The following is a 26,156-nucleotide window of genomic DNA, read 5'->3' as shown; positions in this document are numbered from 1 at the left end:
TTGGATTAGAGCTTGCAGCTCTAATTCTTGTCTTGTACCAACGTAATTTAAATTTCTGAAGTTTCACCTCAATATTAACTAGAGCACTTTATGGCTTATTTTAATAATATAAGGTTAAGACAGTCTGGTAGAAATATAATTTACAAAATTAATTCTTGAAATAGAAGTATTTTATACATTACATCAGTCTTAAAGCAAATTTCATAGCAGAGTTTATTGCATTTAAGACTTTTGTATGAAAAAATGAAATCAATAAATTTTTGGAGGAGGATTTTATATGCTTTATTGAAAGGAAATTCAGATATGTTGAGAAGTGGAGATAACATATAAAAGAATACTAAAGCTGCAAATACCTTGAGAAAAAAGTTAATACTGAGAAAAGAATTGTGTGCAAGGTATGCTTAATTGACTAAGAAAGTAATAACAGTCATGGCATAAAATTTTAGTCACACTTAGGTTACACAGAAAACCTAAGGAGCATTGGCCAGCTATTTCAGCATCCCAAACCTGTGTGTGAGTGACTTCTCAGTGGGTTCTTCAAAAAGTTGGGTTTTTTAAATGACAATTATCCTAGGTTATCTCAAAATTTATCTAAGGAAGAGGATTGGTTTTGTGTGGGATGCTCAGTGTATGGCTCCTTCTCCCAGCATATAATGGGAACACATGCTCTCATTTGACAGATGGAAGAAAGATGTTATCTGAGAGCAGCTTTCTCCTGGCTTCAGAGCTATTCTTAAAGCAGCTTGTTCCTTCCTGCACAGAGAGGTCTCAGCACAAAGCAGGTTTGGGAATAGCAGTGCTGTGCAGGCAGCCAGCCTCTTTTCTTGGGTGCTTTGCAGAACGAGACAAGTAGGATTCGAGCAGGCTATGAGCACGTCCTGTCTGCAAGTGGTGTTATAAAGCTCTGCTTCCAAAAGTGCTGGACTTATTACTCATATGTAACACTCTTGTGCAAGCACAGTGAGTCTGGCATTTAGGAAAGCAGAATGACTGTGCATGTGCTCATTAACTATGCTGTGTTTGTAAGAGAGAAAGATCACATCATGTGATCTTTGCTGCTGCCATATTTGCTATTGGCTTAGACACTGCAGAGTTCAGCAAGATGCTTTCTGTCCTGGTGTTTAATTACCTCCCATCTAGCACTTCCGTTCCTAAGACAGGTTCCAAACTAGGAGATGCTGCAAAATGTTGATGACCCTTTCTGACTGTGACTTCTTGTTTCTGGTCTGCTGGAAGTGAAGATGAAAAATGGGATTCAAAGGGCATGCTTTTTACTCTGCTCTGTTCCCTGCTTCTTATGTCTCTGGAAGTTACTTTTCTGGTTTGAGGGGAGGCCACTCACATGCTCACTGCACCACTTGCAAAATCCTTAACCACATGGACAGAAAAAAGCAATTAGAATCCAATATAACACATGAATTTTTCAAATCTGAAATATAAATGTATAGTCTATGTTATTTAAGTAATGCAGCACAATAGGAATGAATCAGTAGAAGCAATTAGATACATGCAAGATATAGTTCCAGGTGTTTACTTCACACCAGTTTTAGACTAGTCCCACAGACCTCTCCAGGCATGAGCTTCAAAACTCACTGATGAAATAAATATCATAAACATTTTCCTTCTTATCTGAGCCTACCAGAGAGCCGCTTTAGACATGGCATGCTGACATTTATCTGTATCATGTAGATAACAGTAGCATGCAGCTGGTCCTGCCACTGTTGCCATACAGGATGTTTTACTTACTTTCCTGCTTCTTTTATACTTTCTTATTTGTGATTGGCTCCACAATATCTACTGGCTGCTCTGAGAATAGTCAGCAGGCAAGGAGATACGCTTCATTACAGGAAGTGCTATCCCCTTTTATTGGTAACCAGACTAGGATGATAACCCAAGGAGCTGAATTGAACTTTTTCATGAGGTCAAAAGTCATAGCTTCCACTTAGTCTACAAATTTCATCTTTAGATCTTCTTAAGATTACATTTTATGCAATGGATATGTCCAAACTGTTGCATACATTATCACTGAATGACAACTGTTATTGCCTTGTCCCACATATTGTATCTGATGAAGAACTGGGAGGTTTCTTCATTCTTCTGGATTGGAACGGTTTACATTTCTCCAGAAAAAATAAAAAAACAAACACGAAAGCCCCCGGGTGTGCATCTCTTTTCCTTTAAATTTGAATGACAGATTCCAGCTGAAAAAAACATAGAATGGATAGCTACTGTAATTCTGGCAATCTTAGGTAAGAAACACTGAACTCAGTTAGGGGTATTCTGGACCTTGCATTGAGACAAGATCCTGAATCAAGCACTGCTGTGAAGTGAATATACCTGTACTGTCTTTTTCTAGCAAGCTCCACAAGAAGACAGAAGGCTTTTGATTAGTGGAAAGAAAAGTCTAACATTAATAGAACACAAGCTTGAATTGTTAACTTTTAAAATATGTGACAGGCTAGATGGAATAGAAACCCAAAAAGTTTATATACAGCTCTTCCTCACCTGCTGTCTCTCTGCAGGCAGACCCTGTTTCACTCAGTGCCTTTCTACCAGCAGCACATGCAAAGTCCGCTCAGGTCCTTCATCATTTGTGCCCATCCCCTCTGAAAGCTGCTCCTCTGCCCCTGAGTGCAGGCTCAATTTCTGCCCAGGCACTGCAGGCACCAGCTCCTTGTGGTGCCCCTGTTCCAGCCAGGCTCTCTGGGCTTCAGAAGTGTCACTCTTCTGAGCCTTTTTTTTCAGTGCTCCAGAGGAGGAATGATCTCCTCTTCCAACAATATGACTCCAACTGACCACATTTGTGAAGTACATAATACATAACAGACAGCTGACAAAGACAGGAAACAAGAAAGAACTGCTATATCCCCCATTACAACCACCTAAAATTTCTTAGCTAGGTAGCTGATAGTTTCATGTAAGTTCCCAAAAATGCTCCTTAAAGCTCTTGAATGTGCCAGCAGTGTAAAAGAAAGCATTATATGCTTGCTAAAAAGATCTTTCTTCCAAATGAACACAAGCATAAATTCACAGTAATTATAGCCACCATTTAAAATGCAGTGAAAGTCAAGTAATCTCATCCTCCTTGTACAACACATAAAAAGCTTGTGGATAGTGATCCTAAGCTCCACTGGATAGTGATACTGCCTTTGGAGAACATAGTATTCATTCTCTATGTCTGTGAAGTTCAGAGAAAACTGGTAACAGTCCATGCTACTGAATTTACCTTGATTTTTCTAGTGCATATGTGATTACTTTGAAGCTCTATTTGTGTTTATTTGGCCACCTTTCAGAGACCAAAAACTCAAGTGCCTTTTATCCTAATGTAAAATGCTCTATCAACACAGCAGTGATATACTTTTTTAAAAAGTCTGTTGTGCAGACAGTCTCGTGTAAGGGGTTTCTCAAAGCATTAGGATACTACTTGACATTGCTATTTTATTATGAGAAACAGCTCTTTCTGGCTTTTGCTTTCTATTCATTTCAAAGGAAATGATAGTGATGATATATCATTAGGACCTAAGAGAGAAATTTCATATGTTTTGTATCTACTTCCATACTTTTTTGAATCATATTTTCTTAAACATTTTTTTTCTCTAAATCCTTTGGGCTTCAATTCCTATCCTTTTCCACAGTTAGCACATGGAAAATCTTCTGCAGTGAAAAAGCTGACATTGGTATTGCTCTCTAAACAGCTGAATGAACTTGTAGTAGTGTCTGTGGAAGAACAATGGTGCCCCTATTTATGATCAGTTAATATTTGAAACACTGTCATGACTTGCAGCTCAGAGGTTTTACATTGATCTGAGTCAAACAGTGTGCAACTTACTTGGATGCTTGACACCACTGGTGCTTGTGTTGTAGCTGGTGCAAAATGATTGAAATATCTATGGAAATACACTCAGTAGGTAGGAGGGAATTTTTCTTTCAAGAAACATCAATCAACAAGGAAGCCTACGGAGTTTAAATTATCTGTGAGAGGAGTCCAAGATAATAGTGCAGCATAGAAGAAAAGATACAGTCTAAGAGTCATGACCTCTTAATGAAGATTGGGGTAAGATGCAACTAAACTGAATCTCTGACAAAGTAAAAGGGCAGCACTTCCAGACAGATATTTCAAAGTGGTTTTATTTAAAAACTCAATAATATTTTATATGAAAAGCAGATACTATTAATGATACTGTCACATCTAGATAACCAGCATGTCTGTCAGTAAGTATTTGGAAGGAAAACATTCAGGTAACTATGAATGACAGTTAATAAAGTTGGTATTATTAAAAAACAGAAAGAGACAAGCGGAATGATACTGAAATTTTAATAATTTTCATTTTAGAGAGCCTTAGAAAGTTTTAGATAAAAGAGTAGTTCTTTGTTCATGACAAAACAAAATAATGCTTTTGTGCTGAAAACAATAGTAAATATTCTAGTTCTGAGATTAAATTTTTGTGATAGTAGCAACTGTCCTGCCAGGGCAGGTGGGCTGGGAGCTCAGAGGTGAGTAGGACAGGGACAGTGGCAGTGACTGTGAGCAGCCACATCCCAGGGCAAATCAACAGGACACTCACAGGGATGAGGACAGGACAAGGTCACCTTGGAGGGTCAGTCAGTGTTTGAGGAGGAACAAATGTGGCTGGGCACAGACATACCTACAGCATAGCTCAGGTGAGTGTCAGGACATGGACCTGAGTTCAGATGCAGCTCCTGCAAAAGGTGAGGTCTGGCTAAAGCCCTGGCCAGACTTCTCACTGCTCTTCCTCACACAAATCTGATCCTAGGCTAAACAGCTGCACTACCTGCAGCATGGCCTTGAATATTAGCAGACAAAAATCTGGGAGAGGGAAAATTCCTGCAGAATCGGCTGCTGCCCTACAACAGACGAGTGTATTTTCATGTAGGCTATTGAGTGACCCAGTAACAGTTTTGTCTATTGGCACCAAATCCAAACACTGAAATTGTCACATCCATTTCAGTTGTTCTCAGCCTCTTGTTTATTGTATTGTTCACCTGTGTTTACTTGCCTGCAGTCCTTTGCTACTCTGTTGTAGTAGAGGGATATCAATTTTAACAATTCTTTTGATGGAGATCTCCAGTGGGAATTGAGAATTTAGAAACTTGCCATGTTGTGTTTACTTAGAGGCTGATGGGTTAGCAAAAGTATGGACCAGACTGTGTGGGTTTTCTCAAGTCAGGATGACAAAAAAAATTAAAACCAGAATCTATTACATGTAAAGATTAAATACTAAGAAACACAAGAAATAATTTGCATAACATGCCCTATCTGAATAAGTTGAAAATTGTTTTAATGGTGCATCAATTTTCTTTGTTAGAGAAAGGAAACAAAAATACCTTATATTTTCTGAAACTCATGTGTTCCTTGTGGATCTGTTCATGACCTCTCTATACTAGATTTTTCTTCTTCTATTTATCAGGTTGTTGTCTTACAAGTGTCTATTTGAGCATACCCGTTTTTAAATCAGTATGCCAAAGAGAAGTGATGCAGGCACACTGCAACGTGAATATGAGAGTTTAAGCCTCAAAGCATTATGTTTCTGTCATACTTCCATTGTTTCTCATAAAGTAGGAATGTATATTAGTAGGCAAAAATGGGAGACTGGCTTTTACTATTTGCAGTCACCCCTGCACAGTCAGGACAACCTATGCAAAACCCATGATTTCTAACCCTCTAAAGCTTCTCAACAATTTACTGGTTCAGTGTATTTTCAAGTTAGCAATAGTTACATTTCCATAGAAAGACAATATGTGCAGAATACTGTTGAAAATTGAGGCTATTTCATAACTTTTTCTACCTCATTCTGCTTTTTTTTTTGACACTATTGTAGGTTACTTTAAAATTCATTATAACAGTGTGGCATAACAAACTGCACAGGTAGAGGCTTTATAAGTTTTATCTTTAATAGCTTTAATGACTATCTTGAAAGTCTTCTCTTGTGTCACTGAGAGGCATTTGTGAAAGAGAAATTGCAGCTTTTACTTCCTGGCAGCTTAACAAAATTCAGAAAAATTAGATGCCAGAGGTATTCTTAGTTTTTTTTATGAAAACAAGATTTATAACATTAGGTGGCTGTGTTTCTATATAGATGCAAATGGTGCACTTCTGTGTATGGTATTCTGTCAATTCCATTCCAACAATATCTGATTCACTTGTCCAATCTCAGGCAACTTAACAGACAGTGAGAAATATAAAACATGTTAAATTCCCATGCCATGAAAAATGTGAGCAGGTAGAGGAAAGAGACTTTTTTTAAACCTTCCCTGGGGATGGAAAAAATATAGTGCAGGTTCAGCTGTTATAAAATAACATATAGCCTGGTAGGAAAGATAAATTAGGAATAATACAACCAAGACCATATATTTCATTTGCAGTATGACACAAAAAGAACCATTTCTCAGTCTAATTTCTTCCCCTTCTGTGAAATTTGAGGTGAAAATCTGACATTTTTGGGCAGTAAGGATATTAATGTCTTTTTTACCCTTTTGCCTTCCCCCACTTTTGGATTCTTTGATGCCTAGAAAGAATTGAACTACAGCTACAGTCTTGGTATACTCTGGTGTAAAAGTCAAGATTCCATAAGAAGATGATGTACCGAAAACTAAGTTCTATTGCTGCTTAAACACAAAATGGTTTCATATTGTACTAACCATTAAAAGACCGTTGATCAGAGAAGAAGATAAGTGACCCAAAGAAAACAGCATGTGTAACTCCTGTTTGGAAAGGTGTTTAATGGGTATCAGCAGTAATTGTTGCTCATCCTTGTTTTTCAGATGAAGCAGATTGGTCACGATGGTTACAACCCCTCCTCTGTAGCTGAATGGCTGGATTCCATTGAACTGGGTGACTATACCAAATCCTTTCTAATTAATGGCTATACATCGATGGACCTTGTGAAAAAAATATGGGAGATTGAATTAATTAATGTAAGTTGATTAATTTATAGCAGTAGTTCCTCCCAAATACATTACATAGCACTTGTCCTTGTACATCAAGGAGAATGCAGAAAAGCAATTTCCACCACAAGTACAATCATCAAATGCTCTTAATGACTACACCTTTCATGCCTGTACCTGGGTTGGCTGTACCCTTTGCTTCCATTTAGTTTGCCATTGTCTTTAGCATGGTATTCAATCAGCATGATTGTGTTTGCCTTCAGGAGGCAGAATGACATTTAAAAATATGTTTTGGGAGTTTGTAGTTACAGAGCACACAGCTCCAGCTGAATTAGACATAAAATAAGGAAACCTTATTGTTAGCAAGTTATTCTAAGAAAACACTGTTTTTTATTTAGTCATCAATTTTGTTTGAAACTTCATTTACATGACTCAGTTTAATTAGATGCCCACATATGAGAAACCATAAACTTTAATGTGGACTGCTCTGCAGGGTAATTTGGAATGAGAGGAAGTTTGTGCTGTTGTAGTGAAGTTTCTAATGTTACAGTGAAGACATTGATAGTACAGCTCTGCCAGAGGAATTTTCATGTGAGTTATGTGTCTGAAAGTGAGTTGTTTTTTCCTATAAAAGATTGAGCATTGTGGCTTTGCTGTGACTTCTGAAATCAACTGTAATGTCAGTTTATATTAACTTTTAGGGCAGCCTCTACATGGAGAGAAGCCTGGTATCACGTGTTATTGATTCTTCACAGACAAAAGGCTTTGCTCTTCCTTCAGGTGTAGGAGATGCTGCATCTCTGCCTCTGATTAGTGCTGGAGTCCCAGAGCAGTCCAAGGGCTACCAGTAACCACAGTCAATCAAGCATAAGATGAAGCAGCTGCTGTAGTTGTATGCTAGGAAACAGCTCCCACTGCGTCCCAGGCTGGAGAAATAAAGAACACAACTATGGTGCAAAGCCCTGCTGCAGCACAGTAACTTCTGCACAAGGCACAGGCGGCTGTAGCCTGAGACCATCCTCTAAACAAAAGAAAGAAAAGCATAAAAGGAGTTAATTCATGTTAGCTGGAAGACAAAACCATGGAACGTTAGAATTTCTTTTCTTGCTGTCACAGTTGATGTTAACTGGCAGAAAAAGTGTAGTGTAAGGGCCAAACTCTGCCTTGTGTGTTTTGTCTCATTTAATGTATCTTGTAGGTACATAATTGGAGTCAGGATATGATTGATGCATTACAGATGTCTGCTGCTAAGCTAGTTATAACTGGGATTCTTTTTTCTCTAAATTGCTGGAATTTTAATAAGAATTGGGGACCCTTTGCCTCAGAAGCTAATATAGGTCATCAATCAGCACTGAAAAAAGTAGAAGATTCTGCTCTTACTGTTTTCTGTAATTTTGCATCCCGTTTTGCCACAATCAATTTGCAAACAAATTACCCTTTAGCTCCCCCAAGTGGATCATTAAAACGTCATTAAAGGTTTGTGGTTTGATTCCAAACATGCTTAAACTGATGAAAAGGGGAGTACCTGCACTGAGTTTAACAGGAATAGACTTCTGAAAAACTTATATAAACGAAATCCTTATGTCCCTCTAACTTTAAAGCTTAACATTATGTTCAATTTGAAGGCCTGTACTTCTTGGGAAAACACCCTCTTTTGCCATGAGTTGTAATTAGAAGCTGTTTAATGGTTTTATAAATACTTCTATAGATATAGGAATCTATAGAGATAAATATTTTTCCACCTGATAGGTCTGAATTATATTGTTCAAGAGCAAAGTTAATAAAACAGTTTTGCCTTATAAGAATTACTGTTTTAGTCCTGCCATATTTGATTTCTCCCAATCAGTAGGAGCTCAGTGTAATGATATTATGTTTGCTGAGAAAATCTGTAGCTTAGAAAGGTATTTACTATTACTATTTTTTTTCATTTGGAGGGAATCTTTCAGAAATGGACAAGAAATTGGTTTGAAGCATTGTGCAGTCTGTCAGAACGAAGTACTTAGCTCCAGCCAGCAGTCCTGATGTCTGAAATTGATTTCAAAGGTCTCACTTCTTCAGTTGTTAGCAAAGAAAATCTTATTGCAGAACGTTTTTCATAAAAGAATGCATAAAGGTCAAAGTCACTAACTCAGGAACTGGACTCTTCTCTTGAGTAGATCAAAATCCAGACATTTGAAAAACAAGAGAAAGAAACAGACTCAGAATCATAAAAATAATTCAGAGTACCCTTGGTTTGGAGGCTCTGGATGCCTCAGTTGTAGATAGAACAAGAAATTTAAATTAAAGTTATGCCTAATATGCAATAAAAAATATCAAGGGCTACAGAAATGATAACTTCTTCATTTCAGCTTCTTAAATAGCTTCAGCCACTGAATTTGACATGAAAGCCATACCTAATTTGCTTCAGGGAATCCCTTTGTTCATATTTGGTGCTTCTTTCCATTTAACTATTGGGAAGTCAAGCATATGTCCTGGAGGGGTGGAAACAGGTTTGGTGCTAGTGATAATATCTTCTGTTTGTATCCCTCACTGCAAGAGGAAGGTTGAGGCACTGAGTGTATCCCAAAAGGGCAGCAAAGTTGGTGAAGGGTCTGGAGCACACATCCTGTGAAGGATGGCTGAGGGAGCTGGGGGTGCTCAGCCTGGAGAAAAGGAGGCTCAGAGGAGACATTTTCACTCCACACCTACCTGGAAGGAGGCTGTAGCAGGGTGGAGGTCAGTCTCTTCTCCCAAGTAACAAACAATAGGATAAGAAGAGAAAATGGCCTCAAGGCTCATCATGAATATTAGGAAAAAATTCTTCACTGAAAAGAAAGAGTAGTCAAGCACTGGCACAGGCTGCCCAGGGAAGTCATCAGGGTTGAGTCACCATCCCTGGGGATATTTCTGATGTGTAGGTGTGGCACTTAGAGATATGGTTTAGTGGGAGCTGACAGCGTTAGGTTTATGGTGGAACTCAATTAGCTTCAAGGTCTTTTCCAACTTAAATGATTCTATGATTTAAGTTATCCTTTGTAGTTTTTTTCCTTTATTTCCATATGACACTGGAATGATCAGAACTTTGGGTCTTCTTGTCTTCCTAAAAAGAACTCTTTATTTCCAGCACAGTTTTATTATTCTTGTAAATTATCATCTAGGTGAGTGTATTTAAAAGCACCGTGCGGAGAGCACCAAGCAGGAGAATGTCCTGAGGCACTGGTGGGAAAGGGCATCTTCCCTCAGCTTTTCTGGTTCCCCAGCCGGCTCTCTGGCATTAAAAAGCAAATTTAACATTCATCTTCCTAAAATTTATTTCAAATTATTCTGGCAAAGTAATGTCATCTCTAACTTACGTGCTAGTTTCTTTCAAACTTTTATGTGTACGTAGGGCATGTGTTTCTTCAAAGGCAATCAAGCAGCAATTTCTAAAAGCATTTGAATCAGAAGAATAATTGTAAAAGTTATTCATTTGTGTTTCTTGTAAGCTCCCACCAGCATTGTCAGTCCTTCTTCAACAAGTCAGACTTTGCAATTTAGATTTTGTTTCAATAATTAATTTTTCATTTGGATAATTTAGAAATTTCCCAGATCCATTTCCATCTGTGATGTGCTTTCTGGGAAGCATTGTTCTAATTTTCTTGTCCTGGAATTGTAAGTATTCAGAATGCCTTCTCTTAGATTAGGCTTTCCCAACACTTCTGCTTTTGTCTCCCAGGTTTTTTGGCTCATTGGAGAGATCAGATTCTGTATCCTGATTCAGATATAATTTATTCAATGCTGTAGCCATGAGGAACTTTTCTGAAATACATATCATCTGCTGAAAAAAAAAGTCCAGCATGTTCTATAATCCCCTAACCCTCCTGTGCACCTGTGCTTTGAAGTATAAATGCTTTTCTATATGACTAATCATATTATCCTTGTCTGTTATTCTAGATTACTTATGTAACCCTCCCCCTGTGGGACTCGCTCTCCTCAGGGAACTTTCACCATAGAGATTCTTCAGGCAAGATATAAACACTTTAAAATCACAAAGCAGATTATTTGTCGTGTAACACACAATACTTTGTAGGACTAATGAACTAGGCATTAAATCAACCCCCACCAAATGAGTCACTCAGTATAATGGGCAAGTAGTCATCACTCAGGTAAGGGGAGAGCTGGCCTCTGGGGCTCACTGAACAGGCTGATCTGTGGTAGTGCTGAGCTGCTGTCTTCTGATTTCCCTTTCTTTTTCCTTGTTGGGATTTTATTCCCCTTCATGTGAGTGTTGTTCCTTGAATCTTTGAGGTGCCAGTTTTCCCTGTCTCAACAATCTTACTTATGTCTGCAACTTTACCTCTCTTATGTCGAATGCTTCCAGCCTGTGCACTCTCTCACAGCTCCCTCTCACGCCCTAGCAATTTTCTCAGAGGGGAGCTGAGAACAGTTGCACAGCTGCGCTGTACTGAAAGTAGGTCTGGGATCACAGATAGCTGAACTCCTGGGAGGAGGGTTACATGGAAGTGGCCTGGTTTACATTTCTTCTCAATTAGTTCATCTTGCACTCTGAGCTTCTTTTCTCATACATACTTCTTTCCCATGGATGATTCAGTCTTTTTCTTCTGTAAAATTAATCTTTATGCTATGGTTCAATTACTGTCCAAACTTTGAACTTTTTGGGAAGCATACTTGAAAATCTCTCCCAGATTGCACTCCTGGTTTCTCTTAGGATATGATGGCTGCTGTTCAAAATCAGAGCAAAATATATCAGAGAGAGAAATTAGTTACCAATGGACTGCCTTCCATTAGTTTATAGCTAAATACTTTGGACCTTTCACAAAATCACTGATGAGTCCTACAAATACTGTGTGGAAAAGTGACTCTTTAGTTTTATTTAAAGTGGATACATGATTATTGAAGCCCATGATGTTTTTACTGTAGGAATGAAAGAGCCTAACAGCAGCCATAGTGAAGCAGATCAGTAGGTCTGTGTAACCCACTGTGATGTCTGTAAAAATCACTATAAACAGAGTACCAGGGAAGGCTATGTAGCAAGTATATTATGAACAAGCATATTATGAATTATTTGCATAGCATTCTTAAAATAACAGTTTTGAGCTCAAGGACTTCTGAAATTGGGCCCAATTGGTCCTTGACTTTTTAACCTGGAATAAGTTCCTATCATCATCAAATTTTGTGATCTTATTGCTGGTCTTCTTGCCTGTAGAATGAATAAATATATTGAGCTGAGGTTCATTCACAGATCTCTTGAGGAATTCACTAGAAACCTTCTTCCACCTTGAAAACTATGATTTCTCCTGCAGTTTCCTGGTTTAAACAGCTATTTCTCCATGAGAGAACCTCTTCTTAATGCTTAATGCTTAATGACTGCTGTTTTGTGGCCTTTGGGGTATTTTTTGTCTAAGGGTTTTCAGAGTGACTTCATCAAAAGGCTTTAGAAGTTCAGGCAAACAAGCAGATCAAGGAAATTGTTAACCTTCACTATGTGATTTTGACTGCTTCATGGAACATCAGTAGGTTCCTGAGATATGAGGCATCCTTACATGCAGTCACTCCAACTCTTCTTGGTTGGCTTTATTCATGTGTGCATTACTAGTATGCATTTTTAAATTCCTACTATTTCACCTGGGATAGGTGTAGGGGCCAGTATTATTATGGATCTTCCGTGAAACTAGTCTCAAAAACTGACATCAATTTTGTTACTTTCTAGTCCTCAGATAACAAATTTTTAAGGGAAAGGTTACACATTGTTGCTAGTAGCACATCAAATTCATCTTTGAATTCCTTCTCTATTTATCTTTTCTATGCTATGGTTCATTTTACACACTTCTATCATTTCTCCTGTCAGTGGTCTCATTTGCAAACCAAAGAGTCCTACATCATTTAGTTAATTTCAGACATCCATAAATCCTTGTTCTGTATCTTTCTGGTCCTTCTCTTTACAGCTCCAATGCAGTCACAGAGTGGCAGTGATACATGTCTGATTTCAAAGTCAGAATTTCTTTATGCATATCTAGCTTGAGCCTTTAGGTCTAAGTTATGGAAACCATTGAGTTGAACTTAGTGCTCAGAGCTCTCATGAGGCCTTAGCTGACTAATACACCTACAATATCTACTTTTACTAAAAGTTCTTCTTTTACTAAGGAACAGATATTTCTAGCCTCTGAAATTTTAATGTGAATCTTTAAAATTCTCTGCCAGGCAGACTGAACTTTGGGTCTTCTTGCTCATTAGTAGAGTAGTAACCTATGTATAAGATGCATGAATACATTCAGGGAAACAATTTCTGCTACATTTATGGTGGGTTTCATATTAAATAACTAGAAATTTTAAATGGGTAATGGTCAACCTTGGTTTGTTTGAGAAAATGTGAAGGAAAATTTCAAAATTCATTCAAATTCTTTGGCTTCACTTTCAAAGCTATCCTAATTATATTAATTAGGATCATTAATATAATTAATTATATAGAACCGGATATTAAGCATTCTTTTGACAACAGAAGAGTTGTTTGTGTTTTTCATATCAAAAAGATGAGTATGCAACTGAATGGCTTTCATCATGATGCATTACTTCTTCATGAGGTAAGATGTATATGGATTTGTTCATTTCCTCCTGCATTGTAGGACAACGCTGTAAATTGGATTACATTCATATGTGTTACCCACTGTGGTTTCAAATACAAAGGATAGCACTCTAAATTACTCTATTTACCTTTGACACTGGATCAGTAAGTTCATTAAATGTACAAAAAATGCCATGCACTATTATACAAATAGCATTTTTTTCCATATAGTGGAGTTATGTAGATTCCTTTTATCCAGGGCACCCACAGAGGTATCAAAGTAGTTTTAATAATGGATATCTGTTTCTTTTGCAATAATTAAATATGTACCAATTGCAATAATGTACTAAATTTGTTCCTTTGGATCTTGCATTTGAAAATTATTCTTTCTGCTGTCAGACTCTTTCTGTTTTGAATGCTGATAATATCTCCATCATTCAGTTCCTAAATTACCATGGATGTTACTTTTAATTTAGAAACTGTTGTTATGTTGTAGTATTGCAGTGGCTGTCTCCAGAAATCTCATTGGAAGCTCTGTATCTTCAACAAATCCATGTGGCAGTATTTTAACTTTGTAACACGTTGAACTCTTCTGTACAGTTTCTGCATGTAATGTTTTGCATAGGTAGTGATCTTACAGCCTGGGAAGAATTTGATGTGCAAGCTGCCATCTGTTCCTCACTCTGAAAAAAATACTTTTTAAATACATCATTCTCTTTCCTCTATACTGTTACTTGCAAAAGAGCTTGAGATGACATAAACCATGGCAATTCCTTCAAACATGTTGTGTTTACCTCTTCCCACTCCCAGTTTGGATCATGGCAGTGCTTAGAGTTCAGAGCAGTGGGAGGGAGTGGAGGAAGGGAGGAGGGAGGAGGAGGAGGAGGGAGGGAGGAAGAAGGAGAGGTAGAGAAGGAAGGAAAGGAGGGAGGAAGAAGGAAGGGAAGGGAGAGGAGGGAGGGAGGGAGGGAGGGAGGGAGGAAGGAAGGAAGGAAGGAAGGAAGGAAGGAAGGAAGGAAGGAAGGAAGGAAGGAAGGAAGGAAGGAAGGAAGGAAGGAAGGAAGGAAGGAAGGAAGGAAGGAAGGAATATTTGCGCTGTGAACAATGTCATGACATTTATTCTTTTGGTAGCATAATGATTCTTTTCTAATCCACCTGATGTCATTTTGTACTACAGGTTATTTTAATAGAAGACAGGATATAAATACTTTGAAGTCATTTTCCTGATTCTTTTATTTCCTTGCATTATGGGAATAACAAAAAAAAATACTGTTTTGTGATTTAAAAGTGCTATTAAAACCAGTATGTTTTATTTGTAAATCTAGCCATTCAAATTTGGAGATAGCAATTGCTTTTCCCTCCTTTCTGAGGCAAACATTTGCCTTAGAATTTTTAAAATCAGAACTTCCCCCCCTCTTTTTCTCTTTTATTTCATTCCTTCTCTTCCCCCACACTCTCTTCAAAACAAATTATAATCAGGTAGTGATTGGCAGTCATTTTTAGCACTAATAATCAAAGCTGAGCAATTTTAGCACCTATTGTGTTCCATCTGCAGGATCATTTTCTTGTCCTGTAACACAAGGTAGCACAAATGATTGATTTATTAAAAAAATTATCTTGCATTATAAAGTAACCCACTCTATCTATTGCCAGAGAGAGCACTGTCTCTGAAGTATCCTAACAAAATCTCTCTCCATTCAGGGAACAAATAAATTGCCTTATCATTTGATTTTCTGTCTAAAATCTTGATGTTCTATCAGAAGGTTCATATTTCAAGTTTCAGAATGTGATCTCCTTTCCAGGGAGTACAATAGACTTCTTATTTCCTTTAAAACCCCTGGAAAATAACCTCTTCTGCCAGCCCACAAGTTCTCTACAAAAAGAGATAAAATACAGTCACTAAATATTTTGTTGTCCTAGGCAACAACTTGTTCCTTCAGTAGCTTAGAAGAGGCCTGAATAAAGAATTATATTTTACCAGCTTAACCTTTTAAGTGTTGATGAGCCAGCAAGGAAATTGGATTTCTATTTTAAAATAATATCCTTTTTCAGATCAAGCTGAAATTAATTTAGAAATTTTATACATATCCTATTTTGAATTTGACCTCTGAAATATGCAGGCTTAGGATAGCATTCTTCATTACAACAAGAATTGTTGATTGTAGTGAAAGATAGGTGCTGTAAATAATGTCATTATGGGTATTTTATTTTGTAGACAGTATTTGTGATGCTTGAGCTGGAATAAATTGTTTGTTTCAAATGCTTACAATTTCTGCCCATAAAACATACCTCTCATAGTATTAGCTTAAGGCATTTTAAAACAGATTGTGTTGATTGAAGGTCAATACAAAATACTTGAAGGTGATGATACATAAAAGCAAACAAGAACATAATTGTGTTAATGTTGCAAACTAATACTTCTGCTTTTACTTTGAAGCAATTTACAGTGATAAAAATCATAAAGAAATATCCCCTTTTTCAAAGAAATAAAGCTGCAGAATTTATTACATAATTTCTTTAAGGACTGCAGTACTATTTTGGTGCTTTTCAAAGAATACTGTGTTCAGTAGTGTGCAAAGGAAAAATAATTCTTCTTTAAAATCTAAAATCCTTTTTTTTTTCTGCTTCTGCATTGACACATAAAACATTGTGAAGGGTTGATATTTCCAGTTAAAATTCCCAAGTGTATCAGATCTTGGCTAGCATGATTTGTCTTCTCTTTGCAGCTGATTTCAATGGCTGAAGATAGACAGGAATGAATGGCAATCATTTTAACTATAAAGATGTTGAAGATCAGAAATACTTTAGAAATATTTTCCCTCTATAACAGATTTTTTTGACATTCTCAGGTGTGAGAGCCAATGCAGTGCTGTGCCATATAGACTTAGCAGTGTGATTAATGTTCCAGAATTAGGACAGCAGCCTTACCCTGGGTCTTTTGCTTGATTCTCCTGTCTCACATTGTTCAGAGCTACTTTGGATATCTCTGCAGTCCACTGCATTTGTATCACACAGATACAGCCCTGGATTTCAAAAAAGACTGGAAAGTATTATACCAAGATTATTAATAGAAGTAAGGTAAATTTTTTTCAAAACAATGAAGTTGAGGGGGAAGGAAGTATTTACTCAACTGTAAAAGGTTCTGTTGCAGCCTACAGCCAACAGGGCTTGAAGTCGTCTTCAAGGATTTTTGTCTTTCACTGTTTTTAACTTTCAAAGGAATAAGGTTTCACTGTCCATAAAGGGCAATGCACAATTCTAATAGCTGTTGGTGCCAAGAAACCTTTTATATTCAGTCTGTATTATTTCAAAATTAAATACCATTTTCTCCAGTTATAAATTTTCTATAGATGTAAATAACACACTGGCAGCCCAAATGTTTACATCCTGGAAATAGTTATTGGCATGTACTTGCAATCCCTTTCATAATGATCAAGACCTTGGAAGGTTATGTACATTTAACTCCTGATTTAGATTCCTGCCTCAGATTGTACTTTCTCACTCATTGCTTATTTTAAAGACTGTTCTTCGTACCACGTAGAGATCTTGAAAATGCTGTATTCATCCAAAAAGCAATATGTGTATGGATTTGAATGCATTTCAATAATATGAAAAATAATTTGAGAAAATGCAGTTAACCTTGGTGGGTTTTTTTGTGCAATGATATTCCAAATGTTATTCAGATAATGAATTACAGCATAGCTTGCAAGTCTGTGAGTCTGTTAATAGGAAATTAGAAAGCTTTCTAGTTTTCTGGGGTTCAAAACAGAAAATCAGTTCTAAAATCTATTAGAATGCTTCATCTGTGCTTTTTTAATCTATGAACTAAGTGCCTGATTCAGATGCACTAATGACAGAAGCTACTGGAAAAATATAGTTAGACCTTGCTTATTCTTTCTTCACATATTAAAAGCTGGATCAGAACCTGCCTGAGCTAATCAGGTTGTATGAACACATTCATCAGTAAAGGAAGGACATATATGAGTTTTCCAAATGGCATTTTTTATCACTCTTGAGGCATCAACCAAGCACCTGGCCATCCTGCTTTTCTCAGGGTCTGGACTTCATGCTACCCTTTAATACATTTAATAGTAATTCTGTTCAGTGGTTGCAGATGAGCTGCTGATGACTGTCTTTCAATCTCTATCATCTAAGAATTTTTCCTGTTCTACATGCATGATCTACTTGAAAACAGAAAAGACAGTCATAATGACTTTCTATAAAATACTTTTCCCTCCAGTAAGCCACAAAGCAATACATATGCACTCATGTGCACACATAAAGCACAAGAAGAAGAATTATGCAGAGCTAAGTATTTAAAACATTTGTGTTCCCACACACAATATGGTTCTACTGTGTTTTCAGTGAACATAACCAAATGCAAGGTATTTTGTGCTCCCTGCTTTATAAGTTAAATTTATGTAAGATTTATATAAGCAAGAGATAAGCATCAAAGCCATAGCTGAGGAGGATGGATGGCAAAACACCAGGCTAGTTCATAAATTTACATTATTAAAGAGAAGTGATAGATCTGTGCTGCTTCTTTAGTTGAAGCTGAGCAACAATTTGCAAGCAGAAATAATTCTTCTTACCTGCTTTTCATAGCAAAGTGTACAGTAGCACTAGTACATGTAGCACCAAAAAAAATCATTATTTTAGGTTATCTGCTCTATCTGTGAACACTTTTTTTTTTTTTTTTGGTAATTTGTGGCTCTCTGGGAATCAGAAGCATAAGATGTGACAATGTGAGAGAAAAAAAATGACAGAAGTCTAATATGCCTCTAAGCATATGGAGTGGTTGGCTTTGGAAATTGGCTAGAAGTGAAGCATGGGAAAGAGGAAGCTGAGAACTGAGGAGAGTTAGTAGCAAATGAGATACATGCCAGGATGAGATGTCAAGAGTCAGAAACAAGTGCCATGAGAAGGTAATAGGCTTAGCAAGAATGACTAGAAATATATTTTGAAGAAACAAAGAGTATCTAAGTATCATATAAAATAGATGACAGTCCTTATTTTATGTCTATTTAAAATGGAAGCAAATGACTACACAGATACATAGATAGTTTCACATATTCAAAATTGCTCTCAATTAGGTTTTCTGTTTTTCTTTAATCAAATCAGCTTGCTGACCCTTTGCATCAGAGATTCACCCTCAAGGTTTGACAGCGACCTCCTAGAACACTCTCTAAAATATGATCAGAAGAAATACTTTCAGTATTTTTATGGTGTTATTAATAAACAATACTATGAATATGAAAATTATGATTTACAGAAAATGTGAGAGATGACTACATATCATATATTGTAGAAGAAATAAAACATTGGATAGTGTTTCAGGTAAGATTTGTGTCAAGAATTCCTTGATGTGAGAAAGAGTTTAAAAGTTTATAAAAGATTCTTTGGAGATGTTTCATTTAAGCTGAGGTTCTTGGAAAAATATTTTCCTGTGGATTTTGATGTGTGCTTCAGCTTTTCACCAAAAGATTTCTATTGGCCACTGGAATTCAGATAAGGCAGAGAAGCAGTCTGACTGCTATCTTCTTTGCATTTCCCCAGGGATTTAACACAGATTATTCCAATGTGTCAAGGATAAAACCCCCACACTGTTTTGCAGGAGGTGCTGTTAAGCGAAATGGCTGAGATTTTGTGTTTACTGCTGACAATTTGTTATTTTTCCATAAGCATCAGCATTTTAGCATCCCATTTGTTTGTGTTAACCTAAGTATTTTTTTCTGTGTAAGTATGGAATTAGCTGCTGCATTTTTCTACAATGAATCAAGGAAGATACTGCTGATAATTAAACACAGACCAATTAATAGGAAAATGAAGACTTTTATTTGGTCTTGAGACTCACCTATTTTGTTTGACTGTGCATGTAGCAATTATCAAGACACTAGATAGACTCAGAGGTTATGAAATATAAATTTTCCCATGAGAAAATGTCAAGGTAAGTTTAAATGAATAGGAGGGTCATGAATATGTTTACTGATAAGCAGAAAACTGCCATTAGAATCACAACACACATAATTCTGAATATATGAAATCTTGTATTTGGACTTAGTCTTCATCATGTCCTCCTAATGTCTTGCAAGTAAAAAAAAAAACCCCAAAATTAAAAAAAAAAAAAAACAAAAATAAGAAACAAACTCCCAAAACCTTTCCCAAGTATCTATCAGCAGAACTATATCTTTATAACAAATCTTTTATTGAATTGTAAGAGATGAGTGTTAATGACGATACCCACAGTTAGTTTTTACCCATAACTAGTAAAATAATAATAAGTAGTAGCATGTTTTATTTATTTTAGTAGCTAGCTGGCACTTGGCTTTGAAAAATACTGTGGGAAATCAATTATTTTCATTGTTCAATTTGTTTTCTACTTCATCTTTTTTATCTCAAGGGTAGTTTTCCATTAAAACATTTCAGAACCTCGTTTGGTCTCACTGTGAGTTTCCCACCCGAGTTCCTAATCCAGTTTAGCTGACATGCCACGAGTAAGTGGTCCTGGTACAGACAGAGCAAACACCAGTCAGTGCAATGGACATTCTGGGACGTGTCTGGAGGTCTTATACCTTTGGTGCTTTCACCAAAGCTGTCTTGCCAGCAGCTGAAAATTTGGAATTCTCCTGTATTTCCTTGTGAAACTTACCGATACTTTAGGAACCCAGCATGCTTGTTCAGTGCATTGCTTTGCCATGAGGCTCTTGGGAATGTTTAAAATGTGTGCACTCAAATGTCTCTGGTGGTGGGATACCCTGAGTTGTTCAGTTTATATGTGAAGCTATATACAAAACAGTATTAAAAAAAATAAAAATCACAGAATCATTTAGCAGGGTGTTTTAATTCAGTGTATACTTATCCTGATCTGCTTCTTGTGTTATGTTTAGTTTACTTATGGCCTGCCTCTCCTGGCTTTTCTTTTTTAAACTTCTCCTTTGCCAGTCTTCATATGATATTACAGCATAAGCAATAAAAAACAAGGCTAACAGTATTCTTGGAGAGCTCTAACTCAACCAGTTTCTCTCCTCATCGATAAGCAGAAGAACCCTCAGTTACATTATTGATATTTTAGAGTGCATCTTCTAACCAGCCATTACCAATATGATTGAAGTTCAAAAGGGTTTACAGCCCAACTTTACTAAATTATTGTATAGGGCAACTATAGCTAATTAGACCTATAACTATATAGGGCAACTAATACTATATTATTATAAAGGGCAATGTTGGGCAAAATTCATAACTGTGTCTTTCATGTGCCCATTATATTAATTATTTTGCATATTCCACTCATTAAGCGGGTGGAAATAGAGCAAGACATTGCATTATTAGAAAAAAACTATGTTTTCCCTATGCATGTGTTAATTTCTAAGTTCCTTGTGATGATTGGTCCTACAGTATGCAATCATGGATATACTGGTAACTGTCCAGATTATTTTGTTTTTACTAAAATTAATTGTCTTATGAAGCAGGCAGTCTTTTTCATAACTGTGTCACAGTTATGAAAAAAAAATTCTGAAAATTATTATAAAAAATTAAAAATAAATTGCATTTGAAAATCTATATTATTTTAAAATATCTAAATATTTTTAAAAATCATCTTGAAAGTTTATTTCATGTACCTAGGTGATCACTTGAAATTGGAATGAAATCAATAATATGTTCTTTGATCTATATTGAACATGCTGAATTGTGTTCTGCTTTAGCAAAAGGAGGAACAATGGAAGGATAAAATTTAAGTTTCTGACTATATCAGTGAAATTCATATTTACAGCTCAGTCATAGGAGATACATGTCTAGCTTCTTGCTATAATCATTGAAGATATGCAGCCATTTCTCTTATGTGATTCATCTAGTCCTAAAGCAAAAGCCTAAATTATATCAAATGAGTCATGCCTTAAAGGTGCCTATTTTTCCCTGTTAATTAAAGGGACCTTGACATGAGTACTGAGATCTCTGTTGTGAACATTTTTTATGCCATAAAATTAATATTACTCTGAATCTGTATTTGGACTTTTAGTTGAGAAAATACAATAGAAATTATTGACTTAAAATTGTGATATACAGGAAAAATAATAATTAAAAATAGTCCCAGTATCAAAACTCCTGAGATGAAACCTGTTTCCCCTAGAAACCTGTTTCCTACTTGAGGAAACGTGCTTGAAAGTCTCACTATGTTCTGAGAAAGTAATTGTAGCACACCATCGTATATCAACACGTTTTATCATTAACAGCCACTGGATGTACCAGACTGCTGAATGCTGCCTACTCCTTAGGAACACCATGTATCATATGTCTGGCTTTTTCAGTCCTGCAACTATGTCACTCGTACTTCTATGGCATTTGTACCACAAGAGAGAACAACTTTTACCATGTCTTTTTAAATCCACGCTCCTAGTTATGAATAGAAAGAATAAAGTTAATAACCTCATTTTTTCTGACCAGTCAGTATGCTGAAAAGTTCCAGAATAATTCCATGTAAAACAGATTTTCCAATTTCCGTTTTAAATTTCTGTATTTTATCCAGGACCTGTGGTCTTTTAATTCAGGCAAGATAAATCCCATTCAAATAGCACAGACCTGATTTTATAAGGACTGTGCTCTTTACAGCTATGCCTACAGATTTGAACCCATTTGCACTTCCTAAGGATAAATTTTGTATATGATGATAATTTGTAAACTTCACAGCAAGATCATAAAAATTAATTCTATGTTCAGCAGTCAAACCAAGCAGTTGCTGAAAGTATAGCTCAGCATGTCTTGTGGGTTCAGCTGCTTTACATTTGAGGCCTAGAAAACTTTATAAACATTTTTCTAGTGTTCTCTGCGAAAATAAGTATATATATGGCAAAGAAGGAATGAAATCTGATGATGCTGTCTTATGTGCTAAAAACAGTCATGCATGCAGGATCACCAACTCCTGCTCATATTCCTGAGATTAATTTTAAATACAAAATAGTTTGAAAGTGGTTTTACAGTTGTAAAAAAGACATGTTATCAAAACATATATTTAAGTGTCCTTGATATTTCTGTGCAAGAAAAAGTTCACCAGAGAGTTTAAATATAGCAGTAATAGAATTTAATACTGTTACCAACACCACTGTGAGGTACAGAAGGAACATGACAGAACTTTATAGGTTTGAAGTTTAAAAGCAGATAGGTGTCAGAGTTATATATCCAATTGCTTAAAAAAGAATATTACACAAAAAAGACACATTTAATTTAGTTAGAAGAAAGAAAAAAATAATGGCATAAGAAAAATTAGAAAACTCTCTCTCCCTCTAAATGAACAGTGTAAACATCATCCTCTCATAAATTTAAGGTAGGTGAAAGCCAGAATAATAGTCCTGCATGGCAGGAAGAAACCTAGCAGTAATCTTCCCAGCCCTAAATTCTTTGATTCAGTGACAATAACACATATTGGCTTTCCCACCAAGCAGCATATCTTGTGATACTGCTTACAAGATGGCATTTTAGAGTCGTTGTAATAAAGGAAATTTCCACTAGGTGGATCTGGTGCTCTTCTGACAGGGATCGAGAATGTTGGTGCACAGTAATTCCGTGCCTTCACTTTTTTTTTATTTTCTTGATTGTTTTCTTAGCTCTTGTGATTATGTCAGAATCCTAACATATAGCTGTATTTTGGATTTTAGCACTAATATTGTGTTTATTGATTAAGGATATCCTTGGTTAAATAAGACCAAGGTATGAGACTTCAATAATGTGTAATTCCATTGCTGAGTAGTAAGTATTTATCTTAGTGCTAGTATTTATCTAAACTGCTAAAGCCATGTTTTATTTCAGCCCTCAAAGTTACCTTGAATTTTTAAACTTTTACTGTAATCACAATGGACTTTGAATTACATTTTTTCTGGGAAGTATCATCAGTCTAAGTAGAATTTTAAATTGGTACATTTATTACATTTGAAACATTTTTATACTTAAAATGGAATGTCACAACAGAATGTGAGCAACCAGGGGAACTTTCTTTTTGTACGAGTCATTGCTTAAGTGAGGATGTTGATTTAAACACATCTCTAGAGCTCTGCTATGGCCTGGTGCAGCCACTGATATTTTTATTAAAATCACTTAATGCTTTTCAACTTTTTCTCTCAGATGGCCTGAGATATGCAACTTCAGACATGCAGTTTGTATGTTCTCAACTTGTATTCTTTAAAGGCTGCAATTGCTGTTTGAGACCCAAAGGCCTTATTGCCAAACACCTGTTTCTCCCAGATGTGTCAGTGTGGTCTAATAAAAGGTGGTTTTCAATACTACAAATCCTACCCTTTTGAGAAGCTTTAGAGTGGGTTGCTGTTTCTACAAAATGCTTTTCTGTCTTTTTTCATTCTTGCCATTTCTAGTGTTACACAGTTGGTTATTTTTGCAAACAAGCCTCATGTTATTAATGCTAGGTAACTACTACAAATATTTCCACAAACTACAGGACTTAGTTTGTTTCAGCTGTGTTTGCATTTTCCTAATATGCTGGTGAATGAGTTTTGGAATATTACAGAGAATAATATAGAAAATTAAGCATAACAGATATGATAAATTCCCAGTCTGCAGACCAGAAAACTAATTCTGATGTTTTTTTAAATCATTCACTATATGTGGTCTTGTTTCTGGTGGGCATGTAGGTTCATATGCAGCAAATACAAACCTATTGACAATAGTCCTGCTGAGACAATAGAAATTATTGTCAGACCCACAGAGGTCCACAGTGCAACAGACTCCCATCAGGCCAGAAATGCGAGCTTATATCATGTACTGCTGATAATTATGATTTATTTGGTATCTCTTTTCTTTTCCTTCAGCTCACTGTTAAGATTTTTTCTGTTAAATATAAGGTGCAGATCATCTACTCATCAGCTGTTTTAATCTAATGCCATGCCACACAACCTGTGCAGGGAACTGGATTGGTGCCCCACTTTGCCAGAGTAATCTTCTTACTTCTTTTCATGGTAGGTGTAGAATGGAGATCTGCTTTAGTCATTGAACAAGACTAGAAGTACAGGTATTTCGCTGCATGCAAGGATCTCAAAATACTGCAACATCCAAAAAACATTCATCAAAAAGAGTAAACCAGTCTGAAAAGTGCTATGTCATGTTTTAAAAAGCAGTTATTTGGCTGGCAGAGATAGAAAGCTCCATCTTTCTATAATAAAAAAAAAAAAAGTGGCGCACCTTTTCTAAAGCTCAAACCCATTCTTTCATCTTGCCATAGCCAACCCTCCATATCAGAAGTACTACAAAGGTGTGATGTAAATGTCCTCTAAGCTCTAGGAAACTTACCTAAAAATACCAAGTAAATAGAAGATCAAATGTGCAATTGTTTGTGATTCATGTGTTGAAATACCCTTGTGACCTCGGTTATTCTAGAAAAACATAAAACCAGCTAAAACTAGATATTGCAATTCAGAAATTCTTTGTACTCAAATGAAATTAGACATGCAATAGCCAGTACTGGGTGCAGAAATGTGTGAATTTGCAAAATTTATTTCTGCCAAAATTTCTTAGTGAAGTTGAAGCAGACATAACTTTCAACTACAAAAAAGCTTCTCAGTCTTTATGATTAAACCCCAGAACCTCATGAGTTAACAATTAGTAGAGGTTTGCTTTCAATTCTTTTGACTACTCTTGCTTGACATAACCAGGAACTATCATAGTAACCAATACTAAGGCATTTGTGAGTGTGAAGAACCAGCAAGGAGCATTATTTTTAACTTTTGTTTCTAAGCAGTGCGATAGCAACAACACTGGTGCTGCGACAACACTCCTCTGCCTCAGCTCTGCCCACAAGCCCTACCTTAAGCAAAGGAAGAGTACATGCTTGGAGAATTCCATTATTAATGATCTACAAAATTTACATCATTATATGAAAAAAAATAGTCTTCTGCCAACATATAGACATTTCAAACTTGTCTTACTGCTCAAAATAAAAACACAGGGATCAGTCATTTTGGCATGAAAAGCTTTGTTTTATGGTTCATAATGTGCATTGCCAGAATTGACCTTGAACTGAGAAGCCTGTAAGTATTTTTCTTTTCTCTCAATATTTCAAAAGACTGTTTCTATTATGTCCTAAATATTTTTTGTCATTGTGAGCTTTATTTCTAGAGTAACCTCTTATGGTATGTTGTTTCTCAGGAGAACACATAAAATGTCACAGACTAGCCTGGCAGATTACAGATTGCCCTGATGGTTCTTGATACACCAAGAGAACTTTGGAAACTACTAGAGACAAAAAACATTTAAGAATGGTTTTGATTAGAATTCTGATTTCATGCATATTTTTCCAAGCTGTTATTGTATTCATTTCCATGTGGACCTCCCAGGATACTACCTCTTTAATTCTGCGTGTCTGTTTGCTCATGGATTTGTACTTGTTGCAAGCAGTAGACATAACCTTGCTGGCTTATGGTACATTACCAAATTAGTTGTGACTTCAGATCTGTGAATTCCATAGTTCTGTCTATATTAGTAAATTAAACAGTGTTCAGGAAATGTGTCCAGGCACTAGAGCACACATTTAGAAGGATCCACGTATCCTTTTGGCTTGTACCTACTAGTACTGAAGAGGTGCTTGAATACATGAGGGTTCTTTTTTGCTTCTTCCTCTATTTTTCTGCTCATTGCACTGTATCCTAGTATTCTGGAAAAGGCAGGAGAATTTGTTCCCTCAGTGTGATTTCTACCCTGGTACTATAAA

The 26,156-nt window shown here is 36.3% G+C and overlaps 1 protein-coding gene across 7 annotated transcripts in view; it reads left to right on the top strand.

Annotated features, from left to right (window-relative positions):
- ANKS1B (ankyrin repeat and sterile alpha motif domain containing 1B) overlaps window positions 1–26,156 on the top strand; it is a 415,189-nt gene that overhangs the window by 246,792 nt on the left and 142,241 nt on the right. For all 7 annotated transcript variants that reach the window (XM_064702134.1, XM_064702132.1, XM_064702136.1 and 4 more), the window contains one exon: window positions 6,784–6,936. In XM_064702134.1, coding sequence (XP_064558204.1) covers window positions 6,784–6,936 — 153 coding nt within the window. The remainder of the gene's footprint in view (window positions 1–6,783; window positions 6,937–26,156) is intronic.

This window comes from Zonotrichia leucophrys, chromosome 1A (genome assembly GCF_028769735.1).
Source record: "Zonotrichia leucophrys gambelii isolate GWCS_2022_RI chromosome 1A, RI_Zleu_2.0, whole genome shotgun sequence".
In the NCBI taxonomy this organism is placed as follows: Eukaryota; Metazoa; Chordata; class Aves; order Passeriformes; family Passerellidae; genus Zonotrichia; species Zonotrichia leucophrys.
Note: the sequence above shows the minus strand (reverse complement) of the source record. Positions and strands in the feature narration are given on the sequence as shown.